At 37.6% G+C, this 20,601-nt stretch overlaps 1 protein-coding gene across 1 annotated transcript in view; it reads left to right on the forward strand.

Moving 5' to 3' along the window:
* Positions 1-20,601, forward strand: part of LOC102040509 (protein tyrosine phosphatase receptor type N2) — a gene marked incomplete at its 5' end in the record, with an annotated part of 106,774 nt that overhangs the window by 66,458 nt on the left and 19,715 nt on the right. The window contains 4 exons of the mRNA XM_031061728.1: positions 5,765-5,884; positions 7,028-7,194; positions 12,799-12,852; positions 14,864-14,928. Coding sequence (XP_030917588.1) covers positions 5,765-5,884; positions 7,028-7,194; positions 12,799-12,852; positions 14,864-14,928 — 406 coding nt within the window. The remainder of the gene's footprint in view (positions 1-5,764; positions 5,885-7,027; positions 7,195-12,798; positions 12,853-14,863; positions 14,929-20,601) is intronic.

Consider the following 20,601-nt stretch of genomic DNA (forward strand, 5'->3'; position numbering starts at 1 on the left):
TGCCATTTGCTTTTTGTTGCCCCAGTCCTGCATATCTTAATCTAAAACTATTTTTACTTTTCTCTACCCCTGTTCAGGAGTAAGTTATCAGCATCAGTCAGAAAAACTGACTGTTGGTTTCCTCCCAGATCACAATGGCATATTAGGAATTGATTCCTGAATCACAGTCTTGAGGACATGATAAATCTTTGCATGCCTAATCACCAATATTTGCTTCTCTCTTCCAGTTTTGGAATTCAGCAAAAGGAATACAGAATACTGTCACTTGACTGTTTCCTCTGTAAAAAGGATTAGTAATCAGTAGTCTCCAAGGGCAAATCCCAGTAGCAGGAGACCATGTTCCCATAGCTGAATGAGTCTTCCAGCAAAATCAGTGTTCCAAGCCCATGGGCTGAGTAGGAACAACTGTACCAAACCCTTATCTGCTCTAAATGCTGGTTCTGTGCTCCCAGTTCAGCACGTTTTCTGAGTGCTGAAATTAATTTACAGACTAAATTATTCTTCTGCATTTTGTTCTGTGCAGACACAGTGCTTTCAAGCAGTTGTGATTCCCAAGTTTTATTTTCTTTGCCTGGAATGGGACTTCCTGCATGTCTAATCAGTTCTCACCTTCAGAAAGAAGAGCAGATGAAAACCAACAGAAAGCAATTCAATGTGTAAAATATGCATATTTTAATTTAATAAAGGAAAAACAGCAAGGGAGACATAGGCACAGAACAGTAGCCCCTGGAGCTCTAGTAACTTGTCAAGCCATGAGAAATAAATACAGCATTAGAAATTCCATAAACGTTCAGTGAAGGAGTCTGCTTTTACCACACTCCCTCTAATTATGGCTCTGGTTGGAGAATGTACTTAGAAATAGTCCCTTAAAACTTGTATCCCTTTATTGTTTAGTTTCCACATTTTCAATACTAAAGGAAAAGCTAATTTCTGATGATTTTGGTGGACTTTTGCTCCTTAATGTGGTTTTGTCAGCAGTGCAACTCTAAACAGAGCTCATATTTAAATTATTTAATAATAAGGCTTGTTAGGAGTCTACTGAGAAGAATAAGAGCAGTTTATGTCTCTGTGAGAAAGAGAAAGAGAAATTATTGCAACACATACAGACATTTGGAATTTGCCTTTCCCTGTGACTTCCAAGCAAGTGTTCCTGCAACAGCAGGGGACACAATACAACTGTCTAATTATATATGGTCCTCTCTGAAGACATTTTTCCAGTTTCTGTTAGATACTTTTTTAATGAAATACAGATTGTTGACCGTTAATCATCCAACTTATAGATTTGCTTAAGAGTCAGGCACAGTTATGATTTTGTAAATGGCAATTCTCACCTTGCCTAATTTGACCCATTGCATATTAAAATTATCTAATTTACAAACAAAATATTTCACAAAAAAGTTTGTATGACTTTCTGACTGGAATGCATTGTAAAGCATTTATTACCAGCTAGAGTTGGTAATAAAAAACTAAATTCAACCCAATTTTTTCCTTTAGTTAAAAGATCCCCAATTTTTTTTAAAGCTTGAAAGACATCACAGTGAATTATTTTCACAATATCTAATGGGATTCATATTATCTGATGCAGCAAGGGCTAGTACCTCGCTTTGTTGTTTTTTTAGGAGTCCTTTTTATTCATATTGAGTTTTTATTGTCCTCAGAAATTTTTTGGGTTCTCTTTGCTGGTTCATCTGCTTTTCCAAGTCTTTGCATTTACCTGTCATACCAATTGTATGGGGAACCAAAAAGACTGAAAAGGTAAATTCTGTAGCTTGCTGGAGGTCTCTCTCAGAGAGCAGCTCATGTGATTTGCAGGTTATATTTAGTGAACTGGCTGGATTTAACTGATCATCCCATCTATTTTCTACTTTTAAATCATTGCATTTTAGAAACTTCTCCACTAGTCTCCATTAAATGAAGAATGTCTGGGCAGAGCTCCTATCTTGTCATTTCCCTATCACAAAAATGACAGAAATGGCTGGGAAAGGAGTTTGGGGAGAATAATTTAGTATAAAAAGAAGCTTCAAAGTGATGAAGTGTCTGAAAAAGAAAAGGGGGTTCATATTAACTATTTTATTTACAAGCTAGTAAACAAGGACATTTTAAAGTATAAGCTATCAAAAACTGATGTTTTCAGATTTATGGCATTTTTGTAACACTGGTTCTGCTATTTGTGACTTTGTTTTTCTCATTACATGAAAAACCAATTCTGTGCTCCTTTTCAAGTAATTCTTACTAAATATAATTCATCCCAATGTGGAAGCCCTTTTTATGGGGCTGGCAATGCTAGATAACCACAGCATGAGGTCTCTACACTTGGTGGATTTCATCAACAGGGAATTCTGAGGATCACAATGCTCTGCTCATTTTGGATTGCAGGATTCAGCCTTTAATTTGCAGCAAATGGAACAGGATGGTGTTATTCATGTCCAAGAAGTGTTCTGAGAATGATGCATGCAGCAGAAGCTCATTAAAGATCATTAACATGTTACTCTCTGGGCCTACAGGCTGAAGGTGGACATGTCACACAAAATCATGCAGTGTCCTCCCTTTTCAGCAAAGAATGCACTGCAGGCTCTGCAGTGAGCTCCTGTACAGAACTCAGGCTTTATTGCTCCCATTCACTGGACTCCATTCAACATTTCTTCTTCTGCTGAAAGTATTCGCATGAATTACAAACATGAGCCTGCCTGTGCTAAGTGATTTAAAAAAATAAAATAAAATTAGTTTTATATATTGCAAATATATACATGTGTATATTATATGGTGTGTATATATATATATAAATATATTTCGTTTTTGGAGAAACTTGAAGTCTAGAGCTTAATTTTGCTGGGCTCCACATAAAAAGAAAAACCTCTGCCCTGAGGACCTGATGTTCTCTTTATTCTTTTATCACAGTGTGCAAGCATACAAAGATGAGAAATATGTGAATTACTGCATATTTGCAGTTGAACTTCTCCCTCCATTCTCCAAGGCCAGCTCAAATATCCCTTTGGCACCCGCAGGCACTTCTTCAGAGGCTGTGCTGGGATTGTGCAGACCAGGTCTGGGCTACCTGTTCTTTCTTTACCAAGACACATTCTTGGGGCCACTTTGTAGTTGTGTCTGGACGCTGAGCACAGCCAAGTGTGAAGTGTGGTGGATGCAGCTTCTGAAAACCCCAACAATTGCTTAAAGATGGGGAGGTAAACAGATGACAGAGTAAAAGTCTGTGAACTGCCTTTGACTCATCCTGCTTCCAAGTTATTTGGAAATACATGGTAATAAATATCAGGCTGATGGTCTAATATTTAAATTAGCAAGGAAACAATGAAAATGCTGTAGTCCTCCAGTCACAGGTGATGAGCCTTAGTGAAAACCCATCTCAATGGTAAGCACAGGAGATGCAGGGACAGTTGCTTGTAACAGGAATGAAGGAACTAGGCTGTATTGCCTTCTTGATTTAGTAGATTTGACTCCTACTTTTCACACAATGACCTAAAAGAAATATTACACCCCAGAGTAACTTTGAAATTGTTTGTTTAAATTAACTTTCATTTGGATTTATGCTTAATGAAATCTTCAGAGATGCAGACAGCCCCTCTCTAATGAAATGCTCTGTCTTTGAACCAATGAACAGGGTTGCCAAACTGTAAGGATTCCTCTCTAAATGAGTGGGCTTTTATAATGTTACACTTGGGTGGCACAAGCAGAGTGCTCGATGATTAGTTTATGGTCTAGATCATTGTATTTTTATTACACTCATAAAAACTGTGTTTCTCCTCATTTTCGTAATGGCTTCAATGAGCTTCTATACCTTCTAGAGGCACATTAAATCGTTATGTGATGAAAGTACTGATTTAGTGGGGCTAGTTTTAAAGTAAGATGCATGTTTTGAATTCTTATCTTAGTCTGATTGCTGGCTGAAAAAGGTGAAACTATTTTAGAATGAAAGAAATCTGTATCATCTTCCTTACATATAAAGAAGGTTTCCAGCTGTGGCCTGAAACAAATGCAGTATAAAAAATATACAAATGGTAAATATACATCTGTCTGTAAAGTGTCTATAATTTTAAAGTATGTTTAAATGGTTTTGTGGCATTGTGAGATTTTAAAGTGAGGAGGAGGAAATTACAGACATTTTTATTTAAAAAACGTTTTTGAAGGGGTTAAAAAAAAAGATTATTCTTAAATTCCACTATAATTTTTTTACTCCACTTCTTTTCAAAATGATAAATAACCCTATTCTGTGTAAACCCCAGATTCATTTCTCTAAATAATTCTAAGCCGGTTTTAAAAGTAGTTTTAATTATGTTGCAAAATTAAAAAGGGAAGAAAAACGTTATTTGTTTCTCTATATGCAAGCTATTCTTAAAAGAGAAGACAACATCATTATCCATGAATGGGAAACCTTTTTATTTGATATGTAATTTAAAAAATAATCCTTGAATTGAATGTATCATCTCATCTTTGCACAGTTTAGACAAAGGCCTTTTTTGTTGACAAAATTTACATGTCAATACAGTTGCTTATAAATATTTCTGTGAAATAAACATAACCCTTCACAAAAAGAGCAGTTTACTCTTCATTTAGTAATTTTATATGCTAGCAAAAAGACAATGAAAGTTGTATGCAAATATAGCATCAATGTACAGCATAATAATAACCGTTTTTAGTGATTATACTGCTTGGTATTAATTCATAGGAGCCTTTTTGTTCAGTCATGGGCTGTGTTTGGAACAGAGATATGCCAGACCAGAGCATCTCTGCTTGTTTGCTGTTTGTGAGAGACATCCACAAATGCTTTAGCTGAGGATGTACATGATTCTTGTATCCTACTCTGTGGCTGGTCTAAATTATTAAGTGATCATGCTGACCCCGAAGATACTCTGTTTTCCTCTGTTTCTGTACCTGTGCTCTGTGAGTGCACTGTCTGCAGCACAGGTTGGACTTTCATTCTACCTCCAGGAAAAAAAAAAAAGGGAGAAAACAGAACTAGAAAAGAGAAAGGAGAAGGGGAGGAAAAAAAAAAAAAGAAAGAAAAATGGAATAGAAAAGAGGGAGAGAGAAAGGAAAATAAAAAGAAAATTTAAAAAAAGGGAAAGGGAAGAAAGAAGACAAAGGAAAGCTGGAAGGAAAGAAAGAAGGAAAAAGAAAGTAATGCACATTTGCAATGAATCTTTTATAAATGTGCATTTGGAGGGACGACTTCTCCATCCAAAATGTTCCTGGAAAAACAGATTTGCTTTGAATTTTCCCTGCCTTTTCTTCATTACTATTGTTCAGATGCAACTTTTATGATTGTTTCAGCAATGCAGTGCTTTAATGGCTTTAGCTACTTGGCAAAGTGAAAAAAGACATGGGGTTGAGAACACAAACAAATTTCAGTACATGTGACTTTAGTAGATCTGTGCTGCTTCAGTGTTAAATATCAAATCTTAAATAGATGGGTGTTCTGCAAGCACCACTCAGTGTTCCTTCAGTGGATCTAAAAGTTTGCCACAAAAGCAGTTGAACATGGTACTGGGAGCAAGGAGAGATTTTGGGGATGACCTGAATTGAAATCACAGGAAATTCTTTAATATTTCATGGACGCCTGCAAAATATGGTGCCAGTTTATTCAGGGATTTGAAAGCAGCTGCAGAGTAAAAGTGTCTAATGAAAATGAAATAAATTTCCTGTGAATGGAATAAATTTTGATTGTGTGTCTGAGTGCAGTAATTATACATGTCACGCAGTAATTAGGCAGTCACAATGTGGCCACGGTGTCTTTCTTTGTCTGCAGATGGTCTGGGAGAACGGCTGTGTCGTTATTGTCATGCTGACACCCCTCGTGGAAAACGGAGTCAAGCAGTGCTACCACTATTGGCCGGACGAAGGGTCAAACCTCTACCACATCTACGAGGTACCTGCACAAAATTTCTGGTTGCAAACGTGACAGTAAGTGCTGATTCCATCCAGGGCAGAAGGATGATGGAGATGCTCTAACCCGGAGGTCGAGCTGCGGACTATGAAATACTCCTGGTGTGCCTTCGGGTAGTTCTGCATTTGCAAAAAAAATTGGAGTGCAGCTTTAACAGCAAGGTGGTTTCCACCAAGTACAGTAAATAATGAGTGAAATGTTGCAGTATTAAAAAGGACAATAATGTTTGCATTTTGAATGGTTATGCAAGTGGTTGATATATGAAAGCGTGTATTTATGTTTTATAGGAAAATAGTATTTTTAGAACTAGTGGATTTTGCCTTAGGACAGCCATATGTAAATCTTTGTAGAAAAACCTCTATATTGCTGTAGTAATTAATCCTATCTATTTTTATCTCTTGCCTCAGTCACAACAACAAATATATATTTTTATTTTCTGCTTTGCATTTCTAGCCCAAAATATCATATCACGAGTTATGTTGCAATGCAACATTGACAACGACTGTCAGATTTTTCCAGTGGTCCAGCTGTGTAGAGGAGGAAAATAATACCACAATGCCAAATACAAAGAAATGTGGAGAAACTGTAAAGAAATGCTGTTATTTAAACTAAAATGGGAATAAAGTCATTTTCTGAAAAGATGAGCTCTGCAAATAAGCTGCATTTTTTAATGCTTATTTTTCTTCATAGCAAAAGAAACTGAATTTTTACTTCTCATGTGAATTCAACTCAGATTTTTAAGACCTCTGAGAGTAGGCTGGGCAATGCATTTGTGGACATTTCTGAAAAGAAAGGAACTGCCAGTCTTAACACATTTTCAATACAAAATATCTTTTGTATTCACATAATGTTATAAAGATTTAATTCAGTGAATTTTTCTTTTGCATGAAAATTGTCAAGATTTTTCTTATGTTTTCAATGGAAGACAATGGCAGCTAACCCCTTTCTGACAGCTACATTGATTGCTAAATGATTTTTTTTTCCCTCCATACTGGCCAATTTGCTAATAAAAATAAAATTTTCATGCAATTCCTTCATCCCAGAAATCTTACACTTGCAACCCCGGAGACGTGACTTGCAACCAGAATTGCTGATCTCCGTTTATTCCTTCCTGTGGGTGTGTAGGTCAATCTTGTCTCTGAGCACATCTGGTGCGAGGATTTCCTTGTGAGGAGCTTCTACCTGAAGAACCTGCAGACCAACGAGACCCGCACAGTGACCCAGTTCCACTTCCTCAGCTGGAACGACCAGAGGGCTCCTGCCTCCACCAGATCCCTTCTGGATTTCCGCAGGTAAAGCACAAAGTATGGTGCTTCTTCTAAGACGCTATGGGTCTGAGGAACAAGGGCTTTTTTTTTCCTTTAAAGATTTTTGGGTTGAAAGGGGGCTCCTCAGCCTGTGATGCCACAATGCTAAACTAAGAGAAATATCTTCACTAGGTTGATGTTTAGTGTTGCCTCACACAGAGATATTGCCTGGGTTTAAGACATATTCATTTTGCATTTAGAGATCAATACCTTTCCTCCCTTTGTATAATCTCAGTGCTTCTGTATTTCTTTGTTTTTCAAGTATTTATTCATTTCTCCAACTTCCAGGCTTTTTGTCTAGCTCCCCCAAGATCCCTATATCAGGACTCTCACAAGTAAATTAGGAAGTGTGAGCTTTAAAAAAAGAATCACAATGGAGTCATATGGTGATAGCATCATTCCCATGGTACCATTTGCTCATAAGTATCCAACAGCGAGATCTGCAGACCTTTGGCTGCAGGAAGGTGGAAGCTTGAAGAAGCAGATGAAAATATTGACAAAGCATACCCTTTGGAACTTTAAAGAAAGCCAGTGTGGCTTTAAAATACAAATATACAAAGGCAAAAGCTGTGAAAGTCCTTGCCACCTTCTCTCATGTTTGCTGTGCCTATCTAAATTTTAATTTGAAAATTAAAGCCATGCATGATAAATACTGGAGCGAAATAATCTTCATTTGATTGCAAACCGTGCCCAGTGCATCACGTGTAGGTGTTAGCGTGTACCAGCTAATCCACAGCGACGCGCTTATGACTAATGAAAAGAATCTCCGTGAGGTTTGGGGAGTTGGTGCTCCATCCACCAGCAGCCTGTGGGATCACATGTTGTTCTCTCTGGTCTACAATATTATCTACAACCCCCCAAAGTGATTATACGGGCTCAGCGCTCAAAAGATCCAAAGTTTTTTCTTTCAAGGAGTGCTGGGAGCTCTGACTGATGCCAGTCGAAGTCGTGCATCTGCACCCGAGGGGAGGAGCTGGCATACAGCCAACAGGAGCTGGTTGCACAGTTGTCTGTTGGCAAAATCCTACCCTTAAAAATTTAGGGCTAAATGCCACCCTTCATCTACTCAGTATTCTTGTACATGTTTCAAGGCTTTTCAAAGCAGAGAGACATCTCACACGGTGCAGGTCAGGTAATGGAGTGCAGCTGCTCTGAGTCACTTGGAGCTATGGCTAGGTGAGGATGTAAGGATATACTACAGAGTCACAACACAAGAGCAGTAGTGGAGCAAGGAAGCACAGCCATGGGATGGAGTTGAAATTGTAATTGAATTTTCAAGGTTTTCTTCTCTGGGTTCAGCTTTAATATGATTTTTATAGGTTGATTTCTCTTTGCTTGTGGTACCGAGGAGTTGCCTGTAGTGAATTTTTGTAGTGAGAATTGTGACTCGGTTCCATTAAGCTGTGTGAGGCTGCAGCACAGAGCCAGTGCAGCATCCAGCTTTGCTCTTTTCAAAGTTAGTGGGAAATCTGCTAGCAATTCTAACTAGAGCATAAATGAGCCTGTACAGCCAGGACATCTGAAGCTCGGAGCACCTCGCCTCTGACTTGTTTCAGTAAGGATTGAGGTCCCTGCATGAGCTGCAGGATTAGATCTACAGTAAGTCACAGTTCACGCTGCCAGGAAAGCGCCTCTTAGAGTGACATTGTGTAAGGGTTAAATAGCCGTGTGGAAGAAGTGTTGTGCAATACTTTGAAAAAGAAAAATGATAACTAGATGAGAAAAGTAGCAGAGCTGCCATTCTTTGTATTTTAAGCCAGTATGGGAATGAACCTGTTAAGATTTAATTGAATTCTGAGTGTTCATTTCACATGTATTCACAGTCCAGTGTAGGGTACTGTAATCATTTGCTACGTGCAGATTTTGTACAATGAACTCATAGTACTGAATGCATAGTGAAATTCCGCCTGAAAAGGAATTTTGGCATGCACAATAGCCTGGTCTATGAATCTCAGTTTTCTTGGTCATCTGATCTTTGGGTTGTTTTTTCTTTTTCGTTCTTTTTTAATGACAAAAAAACTAATGCACAATCGCTAAAATAACGTATTTGGAATTCATTTATACAATCCATGTTTTGCACCTGAAGCTTTCTATTGAAAGTACAGACTCTGCTGGATTACAACAGCTGAGTCATAAAGCCCCCAGAAAAATGTCTGACAGTGCTACCATACTCTTAGTAGGGTAGTGCTAGGAAGGGGCTGCTCTCATTTCTTTTAATCTTATCTATGTTTTTATGTGCATTCAGTGTGTTTGTATATATATATGGATATGTGTGTATATTTATATATTCACATACATATATGAAATTAAGCATATACATAACCAACCCTCTATTTTTTTATAATTCATCACCAAGAAAAATTGGATTCCCAAAATTACCTTGCCCAGAGTCTGTGGAAATATGGACCTAAACATTTTTATTGAAGTAAATTTTGCAAGTCTCTTTGACAACTGAAAGCTTACATTTCTCTTACTCTGTATCAGACAGTGATTTAGATGATTTTGCATCTAGAGATACATTAAACCTTGCTGAATAATCTATCATACTTCCATAATGTAGGAATAAATTGCCAAAAAGAGATTATTCTATATACTTTACAAATCTGTACAAAAGACAGTCCCTGAGAGGTGAGGCTACTACGGAAACCACTGGTCAGTTTTAAATGCTTCTGGAGTCCTAATTTCATTTTGAACAATAGACCAATCATTATTGCTCTGGACTAGCTTGTTAGTCATGCACTGATATGTGTCATTAAATATTTCTTAAGCCCAGAGGGAGCACATTTACACTTTAAAGAGGGACTGCTAAGCTAAAAGATAATTAGCATCACATGTGAGGGCTTTGCTTAAAATATATATCTATTATGCTATCACTTCTCGCTGTGTGCAATGGCATTTACTAACACTGCTCACTTTAAAAATGGACAAATTCTTATTTTGCCAGCTAATTAGCGGTTGCCAGTGTCATTTTTGTGATGTTGCAGCTAGTAATATGAGCCCAGTTGCATAGTCACAAAAGTGATCATTGGAAACTGTGACTCTGCTGCAGGGACAATGTGGGAAACCCCTTTTCTGAGCCTCTAACGACCTCTGACCTTTGCTTGCTGATGGTTTGCATGATGATTTCTTTTTCACTCAATGAGCCAAGGGTTGGTTTGTATTACTAATCATTCTTTCTAAGTTAATTCTTCCTGTATATGTGTGTATATATATATATAATATATATTTTCTTCAACATTCAAGAACTTTGCTTACTGATGAATTTTCAACTCACTCTCATTAGCCAGAACTAAGAATGAAATGAGATGTTGCTGCACTTCTAAATATTTTCATAAGCTATATGTAGACAAAGCTATGAACCAGCTGGATTGAAACCCTTTGTTTTAATGTGTTTTCTGAAATGTGTGATAATGAAAATGTTTGAAACGCCTTCAATAAAACTGACAAACATAAGGTGTCTTTCCCTAACATGTGTCTCTGGCTGTCTGATTTACTGAGGGGTCTGATAGATTTAGATCCAGTTTGCCATCGAAATTATATTAGGACTTTGGTAGAGGGCTAGTCACAACATGCAAATATCATGTTAGTAGTGCCACACAAGGAACAAAGGAACCACACAAGCAGAAAGAGAAACGGTAAATACCCCTCTGTAGTGATTAGCTTTTATTTGATACTTGAAATGGAAAAACAACTCTTTACTAATGCACCTGATGGGGGTGGGGGGAGAGTGACCAGCTGTGAGTTGGGGAATGCAGGCTGACTCTATCAGATGTTGGTACAGACATTTCAAATATAATTTATGGTACAATTAAAACAAAACCCAAAGAAAGCCCCACCAAATCAGGCTTTATGTCATGTAGAAGGAGCTGATCCTCAGGATATGACCATCAGGAATTGAATGGTTCATTCATGTGAAAACTCTACTGTAGCAAGTTGTTGAAGTTTTGTTTGGTACTGCCTGCATATAGATATATTTATGGACAGATAAATGGTCCATTTAACTTCTGAGGTCATGTGCTTCTCAATGACTTACCACTCATTTAATGAGAACATTGTTCTACTGCATTAATTACTTATATCCAGGGACTATAAATAGAGGCAGAATGTCTCTGCAAGTAAGATTTACCTAAGTAAGCAAGAGAGTAAGAATTGTGAAGTCTCTGAATTCAAATGTTTAAAGGGAATCCAAACAAGAACTTAATATTGTTCTCAAGTTTGGTTAGAATCTTAAATAACAAAAATAAGAATGTGAAAACATGGTTTCGTGGAATGTCACCAATACCTCCATAGCCCATTTGGGTTGAGTTCCAGGTATCCCAACACCCTGTCAGAAGTTTAGGCATCTTCAGGCTATACTGTAAGCAGTGTTTAAAGATATGTGCATGTTTTCACAGCACAGATGTTAGTGAATAGATGAAAAGCCAAGAACTAAATGATTCAGGAGGTTAGTTATGCTTTAAAATTCATAATAACATCACACCACTGTTAAATTTTAGCAGCTCCCTTTAGTTTAGTTATCAGGATCCTGTGTAGCACACTGAGCTGGGGACTATTAGAGCATCCTTTGGAAGCTGCCCTATGAAATTATTTTATAGGAGACCTTCTAGCTCCAATAAACTCAAACTCATCAAATAATTTGAATGAAAGGTTTTGATTTCTTGCAGCAATGCTTTCCCATTTTAGCCTTTATTCATCTTGCCTTGTTAACATATGTGTGCATATTTTATGGATTTTTGGCCTGTAACATTCTTGACATGCAAAATATATCCTAGCGCAAAAGAGAGGGCTTGGGATTTTGGTGTTTGTAAGGCAATTTAAATAGATTTAAACCAATTTTGTGGGCTCTGTTCTTAGACTAAGTATCTTGGTTTGCTTCAGCACTAGTTAATTCCTTCATTGAATTTACACATCAGCTAACCTGTTCTGTGGTTATATTCTATTGATTGATTTCACATATATTCTCTTGACACTGAAAATGTTTAACCAGGAAGCTGTCAAAGACAACAATGTGTAAATATTAAATGTATAACACTTTTTCAATAGAACTAAAGCAGTAGAACCAAAGCTTACTGATGGGTTTAGTTATTTTTACTATGATAAGATTACATTTTAGAAATTTTAAGAAGCGTTTCAGGAGATTTGGCATTTGCCTTTCTGGGAAGACGTGGTGTTACAGATCAGCACACAAAGTGTAGTGGAATAGCCTTTTTAAATTTTGTATTCAGTTTGATGACCCTTGATATTTCCTTGAGCAAGCTCATGAACTCAAAGTTTGCCTCAAAATCAAGGCATCTCAAGATAATCTTAGTTTTGGAGCTAAGACATGAGCCATTTGAGAAAATAACTCATTTGTTTTGCCCAGACAACACTAATAATGGAATGTTTTCTGGGATTTCTTGGGCAGCAAACCAGAATCAAACTTTAAAGAAGATTATCTACCTAATTGCTTGTTATATTAGGAAACTATCAACCTGAGTATTCCTTCAAAGAGAGTAATATTTGCATTTTCTTATTGCTTACTTTTGACAGTTGGCGAAAGAAACAGTAAATAATATGCTTAATTAATTTCTTGTGTCTGTTTTATTTCAGAAAAGTAAACAAGTGCTACAGGGGTCGCTCTTGTCCAGTAGTTGTTCATTGCAGGCAAGTACAATTTCTAAAATAGCTTTAGAGAGATCTGTATATGTAAGAATTTAATACAGATATAAACAAAGTGGGCAAATGAAAGCTTTACATGAATCATTAAACCGTGTGGTAGGCTAAAAGTTTTAAGTTTAATTCAATTGCGTTTTAATGCTATTTAATACTTAGGATGTGCTTTCATTATAAAATTATCCTTCCATATGATGTTTTAGATGTTGAGCCATGACTTAACAACGTATGGCCATGCCTTCTAGTATAAGTAGCACTTCAGTTTCATACATCTCCTTCAAAATTACAGTTATTCTTTGCATGCCCTCCCAATTTAGTCTGCTTTATTTTATTAACACTTAATAATGTTTTATTTCTTCTTTACTTGTTTTTAGCAATAAGGGTAAGAAGAGGGCAATGGCAGGGAGTGGAAACCTGCCCAGAGATTGAGTAATTCTTCAAGCACAGACTTATTTTTAGGCCTGACAATGTGATAGATGCGCACGAAAGCTGTCAGGCAGTTCAGTGGAAAAGTTTACCATAATAACATTAATGTTGGGTTTTGCCATTGGGGGTTCTGACTTATTTATCAAAAATATCCTTGTAGATAATGAAGACAGAAAAAGAGCCCTGCTAAGAGGCAGGATGTTTGCCATGTGGCACTTCACTGTGGATGGGAGTGAGGAGGGAGGGGACGTGTTTCTCACGTGTGGCTCTGCTGAGTGAGGATGCAAGGAGCCGAATGCTCCAGAGGGGGCTGCTCTGCATTGCCTTCAGGAAATGTGAGAAAGGAACAATTTGATGCACAATGAAGAGCCTTCAAATTTCTTGCTATTTCCTTACTGTGGTTGATGGAAATATCTACCATGAGCTCAGGAGTTTTTGTTTTTATTGGACCTGATTGCTGTCTTGTCTCTCATTATTCAGCTTAAATAATAAGATTGTGTCTTTGTTCCCTTCATAGACAGAGATAAAAAAATTATTATCACTAGCTCCTTTTCTCTAAACAGTGATCTAGTAACTGAAAGAAAAAAAATCTCTGTCTACAGAAATTAAGTTTCATAGCCTGACTGTAAACAGAATGCAATAATGTGCTTCATGCTATTCTATTTTTTTTCTTTCATTAATTCTTTTACACAAATTGAGCTATCAATAAAAATAATGGCTTAATTAATAAAACTACATACCAGCCTAATGGGCCACACATGCACCTTTGTAAAAATTTTGGGGAGGGAAAGAAAAAAAGCTTTTACTTAAAGTCTTAATTATGTTTGCTAACAGCAGCTCTAAAAGAGCATCACGCTGGCAATTACACGTTGCTCTCTGAAAGGGACACAAGCTGCATTCAGATTAGGGAGCTTTGCCTCTCCCGAGTCTTGGTCTCACATCTCTGAGGAAGGGCTGTGGATACACAAAAGTTAAAGCCATTTCTTAAAATTACAAGATAATATTTCTTTCTGGTCATTGTTTCTAGGGAAGAATTAAAGGGGAAGGGACAGAGAAAAAACAAACCATTCATATGTAGTGAAGAAAGATTGCAGTCCTCAGTAATTAAATATTTGTTCTTGAGCAGATCTCTACATTCCCTCTGACCACTGCATTAGAATGCATTGTACAGCATTTTTGACTTCTGGATAATGTTCTAGTCAAACTTACTCTGAGTTCTTCATGTCATATATAGGTAAATGTAAGGTCACTATATGCACACTTTTTAAATAGAAATGGCATCCTGGTTTAGGGTTTTCCACTGTTGTTTAAAATGTTTCTCTTGCATAAACACAACTTGGCTTAAAAAATCAAAACAAAGCCCTGTTATCCATGCAGTGTAGTAGTTAATCTTCCACAACCAGCTTGTGTTTATTCAGTGCAAGCTTTCTCTCCTCTCTTAGTACCCTCCTTTAACCCCTCATTCTCTCCTCTCCCACCATGTGTAACACTGTAACATTAAGGGCAGGTACCTTCATGTTGAGTCTAGATGCACACTGATAGGCTTTATTTTTTCTTTTTCCTTTTCTGTTGGCAGCGATGGTGCGGGAAGAAGTGGAACCTACATTCTAATTGACATGGTTCTCAATAAAATGGCCAAAGGTGAGAATCGAAAGGCTTGTTACTTCCTCAGTACTGAAATATGTGCTTGTGTTGCCATGGCAACAGTGGGGGAGCAATATTCACAGAAAATCTGAGAATAAATTAGAGGCAAATTGTACTCTTTCCTGAATGTTCTGTAGTTTTATTTTCATACCAAACGCAAATGCTTTGTGAATGAAAGGTGTGTTTGTGCTGTTGAGAAGTATTTGAATTTCTAAATTTATCATTTAAAATAGTTATTACAGTTTTTACAAGAGATGCCTTGGGGCTGTACAGCCCTAGTTTAATGGTTACAGGATCTGGGTCCCAGGCTGTGGCATGGCTATTGCCCACGTGGGTGTTACCTGCCCCACCATGACAGTCAGATGTGATTATTTTCCTTTTTGGAGCTGCCCATTGCCACCAACAGATGTAGAAGTGGTGGTGCCAGACAGGACCTCGTGTCTGGCACAGATTTGTTTCTTACAAGGAAAAAGACTGTAGTGAACAGGACTGAGGACTGAAAATGAATCTCCGTTGCCAGTTCTGGCACTATCTATTCAATATCGAACAATATATTTAACTTTTCTGTTTCTTAGAAGTCTCATCTGTGATATGTAATTTTATGACATAAAATTGGGAAATAATTGGGAAAAGTGGGAAATAATCTGTCAACTAAACATAAACTTGTTTGTTAAAATGAACAATCTGTAGATTCTTTAGAGATTGGGATAATTCCTTTTTTTTTTCTTGATTGGTAAATTGTTCATGGTGGGAAGTACTTGAGATACTCGGAAATAATCTTTGTTAGAACTGAACAAATTTTTAATGCTGATACTGTCTTCAGAAGGAAGGAGGGTGAGAGTGAGCATGTAAACCTGACCAAATAATCAAAAAGAAATTTGCCTTTATTGATTCTTAACCTGAGTTCTTAAGCTGCATCTGGCATTATGCGCACATGTGTATTTAATGAAAAAGGATTAGGAGTAAAATCATACTAATTTATAGAGAGAAACAATATTTAGTTCTTTGAATTCTAATCACTTTACAGCATTTGTTTAATATCTTCTAACACAGACATATTTTTATATGTAGTTTAAAAATACTCTCCATGCTTTGCAGTCATCTGCTGCTGCATCCTGAATATTCCAGTCCTCTGGGACATGGTGGTATCCGGTCCCTTTAGAAAGATTTTAGCTTTTCTTTTTTTTTCTCTCCAGATTTTGTTAACATGTCTCATCAAACATGGACTGTATTTTCTGCCCGCAAGCATCATGTGGAACTTGCCACTGATGCTAAAAGAAGTTGTATGTTTGCCTTCTCCATTGCGCTGTACTGAAAATAAATTTTTCAGTGGGATGAGATTAGTTTTTCATGCTCATTGGAAAATAGGTTTTTGCTCTGTGAAGGAATATGGAGATATTTCCAATGCTTGTTACTTGCCACGTGACAATCTAGACTTTAAAAATAAAAGCAATGGTGCATCATAAAATTAATGTGGACCTTTGTTAAGTGTTTGTTCACTCATTTCGGCTATCAGCAGTGAGAAGCCATAATGAAAACTAGATTTAAAGTATGTGCAATTTATTGGCATATAGAAGTAAATGAGGAGTATTTTCTAGCTCGAGGCTTTCAGCCACTTAAGGGAGGGTTGACTTTGTTGTAAAAGCACTGAAGAATGCCATTTATTGACTCCATTGTACCATGTAATGTCAAATTCCATTTTAAGTGTGGGCTTAGCGCTGCACAATGCCAGACAAGTCATGTGAAACTGGCCAGAGAAAGGCGTCACAGGGCTTTTTGGAGATCGGTCACCCCCATTTTGTTCTTGACCTGCTCCCCTCTGCCCGTGGGGGTGTGCGACGCAAAATCCCCTGACCTGGTGCTTTGGCTGGAGTTTAAATGAAAGATCAAAGGGCAGAGCGGGCATCTCAGCCCTGCTGAGGTGGGCCTTTCCCAGGCTGTCACACTGTGCGGCCGCCAAAGGTTTTGTTCGGGCGGGAGACGCGGCCCAGCCTGTGCGGCCGGGGCCCTCTTTGTCTGGCCTGAGAAGCTGGAGGCCCAGGTTGAGGATCCAATGTTCATCAAATGATCAAAGGCCTGAAGCCCTGGACATGAAATCTTTCTTTCCATTTCCTTTTCTTAGAGAATGAATTGCACGAGTGGCAAAGAATGCCCTTTCCAAAGCTTTTATGTGCAGTGCGAGGGCTAACTTCAGAGTCCTTCAGCGCTGAACATAAAAATGTAAGTGCACTTTCAATCTGGGCCCAGCTGCAGGGCCAGCATCGAGGAACCCTTCTTTCAAAAAGGCTTTTAAGGATTAAGGCCTTCAGTCTTTCAAAAAAAAAAAAAGCAAAAAAAAAACCCAACCAAAAAAAAAACACCACGGACTTTTAAGAATAAACTTAGAATAATTTGAGTTTCTTGTTCCATGGTCTAGTTTATTAGAAAGTAGACAATAATGCATTTTTAAATCAAAGTAAATAGAGGAGTACTTAGTTTCAGCAGTGGGAAAGTAGAAAGCAATCAATAAATACCTTGGCTCTTTAGTGGGGTCTTTAATAGGTTGGGCAAAGGAGCTCCTTTTTCATGTAATGATTTACTTCCCTGCATTCTCTTAGACAGTTAACTGTAAATGCCTTTGTCATTTACAATTTCTTCTACTGCTCATTGAATTAGTGCTAACACTTAGTCTATTAAACGTGTTATAAATTCATATCTTCTACTACCCTGCTGTTGCCAACCCTCATATTATTTTAGATGCTGAAAACCACCAACAAGGGACCTGTTCCTAAAAGCTAAAGCTGGGGAAAAGAAATCAAGTTGGGGAGGACTTTGTGTTTGACATCTGCCGCATCAATTTGACGGCCCTAACCCCTTTGAGGAAGGGAATTTTGAGGAATGAAAATTTAAAGAAGCAAAGCATCTCAGCTCAGGGCACTTGCAGGACAGTAAAAGTTGGTAACAAGGGCAGAAATGCTCCCATGGTGTGTTTGAGGGGTGAATTGAGCTGGTGGAAGGATGTGCAGGAGCTCACAGGGGTACTGGGACAGATTTGCTGTTGGGAGAGGTTCTTAATGAATTGCACTGTCCTCAGTGCAGTAAATGCAATGACTGCATCTGTGCACTTATTCCCAACATCCACATGAAATAATCTGAGATACTGGAATAGGCAGAGAACAGCAGTGTCTGTCCTGTGGTATCATTCCTGTGTCATGTCAGCTGGAAGTTACAATGCAAAGTAGGTCCGTTTGTTTCATCATTCCAATAATTAATGTAGGTATTTATCATGTAGTTTATTACTATAATTCTTTTTTCTTCCTAGCTTCATATGCTGTTGCCTAGAAAGTTTGAACAAGTTGATCCTTGAGGTCCCCTTCTAACCTCATGTTCTGTGATTCTGTGATATGCAGAGGCCATGATCCTATATCCATCAAGGCAATAAGAAAAATGAAACTGTGTTGAATCTGGCCTTACAGTAACATATTTTAATACTTTTTAACATGTTTCAACTATGGTACCTATTTAACTATGATAACTATTTGTACATGGGTGTTAAAGTTTTAAGACAGTTACCAAATCACCTCTCATTTCAATGACAGCCATCTTAGGACAAGCTTTAGTTTTGAGTTAAAAGCTGAGAAGTGATTTCGTTCAGCCCATGTGCATTTTCATGATTTAAATAAATACAGAAAATGATAATGGGTTGTTTTTGTAGATAACAATGCTTGCTGGATTTTTCATAGGGACTGTTTCTCTGAGGCTGATTTCTGCTGAGAATTTCAACGTTCCTGATGTATTTATGAGTTTTATGCTTTGTCACTAGGGAAGATAAGATGATTTAGATTTAGTCTACTTGATATTTCTTCCTCACCTCAAACTCACAGTAATGCTGAGCTGATCAGATTTTTTTTCTTTTTGTGTGATCTAGAGAAAAGTTGAGAATTTTCTCATTTCATGTCGTTCCTGCAGGCTTATTGTAGTGACTAAAAGTGGGATATATTGCGAGACATTTTTATTGAGTGTTTTTGGCACACACACACACAGAAAAAAGGACAGATTATGAGTCTTCCCACTTTCATTTTTCTCAACTGTGAGGCTTGGATAGTGTAGATAATAGTTTGATTTTTAGATATTCATCCAGCCAGCAGCTGCTTAGGGTTTGCTGACCATCCATTTTCTTGTATTTGAACTAGCTGAAACGAGATGAGTCAAAGGGAAGGCGAATATGAATTTTAAAATCCTTTTAAAGTATTGATTTCCAAATTCTAAAACCCGGCAAAAAAAGATTTGATTTAGCAAAGCCGAACCAACGGTTTATTCTCCTGCATTCAAAAGCTTGGATTATAATTGATGAGCACACACACTCTGGCCAGGGCTGGCTCTGGAGGTTATCTCCCCAAGTCCTTTCCTTGCCCCTGCTACCCTATTGTCTGAGGGTCTTGTGAGTCAGCTCCTGAGCAGATGCAGTTTATACCGTGACATTTTAAGGCAAAACAAAAGATTCCTTAATTCGCCTTCTGACTCATCGTGATCAAATGATTCGGGCTAATCTGAACCCTTGCTGAGGTTTTGCTTATCTGCTGTTTGGATTTAACAATCATAATGAAGTTGTGGGGTTAGCTCCTCTCTGAAGGGATTTTATGAAAGGAAATGCTTGCCCATACTCGTGTTAAAATGGATTCAGTCTGCTTATTTTTGAATCCTTATGCAAAGTCTGAGAAAATTCTATTGTTCTGTTGTTCTGATACAAGTCTAGAGCTGACTATTTCTGACATGCTTTTGGTGAATGAGGGAATATTTCCTCAGCCCAGCATCAAGCTTCTCCCATGAAAACAAAATTTAACATGCTGCTTTCCTTCAGAGGTTGAGAGAATATATAGTGTAAATGGAAGATTTCTTTTTTTCCTTTTTTTTTTAAGGTAATAATGGTTAGAGGGTCAAGAAGTGGGAATTGAAATAGGTGGTATTCTGCAAAAAAATTTACAGCAGAAAAATTCAGGACTTAAAAATATAATTGTTTTCAGGGTCTAAGTTTGAATTAATTACATGGCTGGTCTTTGAGATTTGGGTGAGACAGATTATTATCTGTAGGAACACAGAAGAAAAAATATAGAGCCAAAAAATTGGGGTTTGTTTTGTTTGCTGTTGTGCTGTCCACAAGACTGCCTCAGTTCTCAGCAGCAGTGATGCCAGCCGTGTAAATCTGAAATGCTGCTGTTTCAATTTCCAAAGGAAGTTGCTCGTGTCCATGTAAACATATCGTATGTTATAAGGCTGGTTTTTCCAATGAGCTGCATTTATGTATTGTAACTTTTATGTAATGAGTTACCCTGGAAACACAATTAGGCAAATAGTGCTCATTCTTGCAGCCTTTCCCAGCAGATAATTAATCACTATGAGAGCTGGGCCCCCAGCTACATGCACAAGTGTATAGGGAATGTATAGGATAGTTTTTCACGGTCCAGCCTGAGGTGCTCAGCAAATTCTTACTATTTAGAAAAAGCTGTTTAAAATAGTGTTTATTTCCTTTGAAAAACACATTTGGACATCTGATGCTTTAAAGCTTTTTGCATGTTATTGCCTATATGGAGTCATTGATTAATACTTCATAAAAGGAAGATAAAAATGTAGCATGTTCTACAAGCTTCTGTTCTGAAATGAATTAGTGACCATGGGGAAGGTGTTCTTGGT

The sequence above is a fragment of the Geospiza fortis genome, unplaced genomic scaffold, assembly GCF_000277835.1.
Source record: "Geospiza fortis unplaced genomic scaffold, GeoFor_1.0 scaffold282, whole genome shotgun sequence".
NCBI lineage: Eukaryota > Metazoa > Chordata > Aves > Passeriformes > Thraupidae > Geospiza > Geospiza fortis.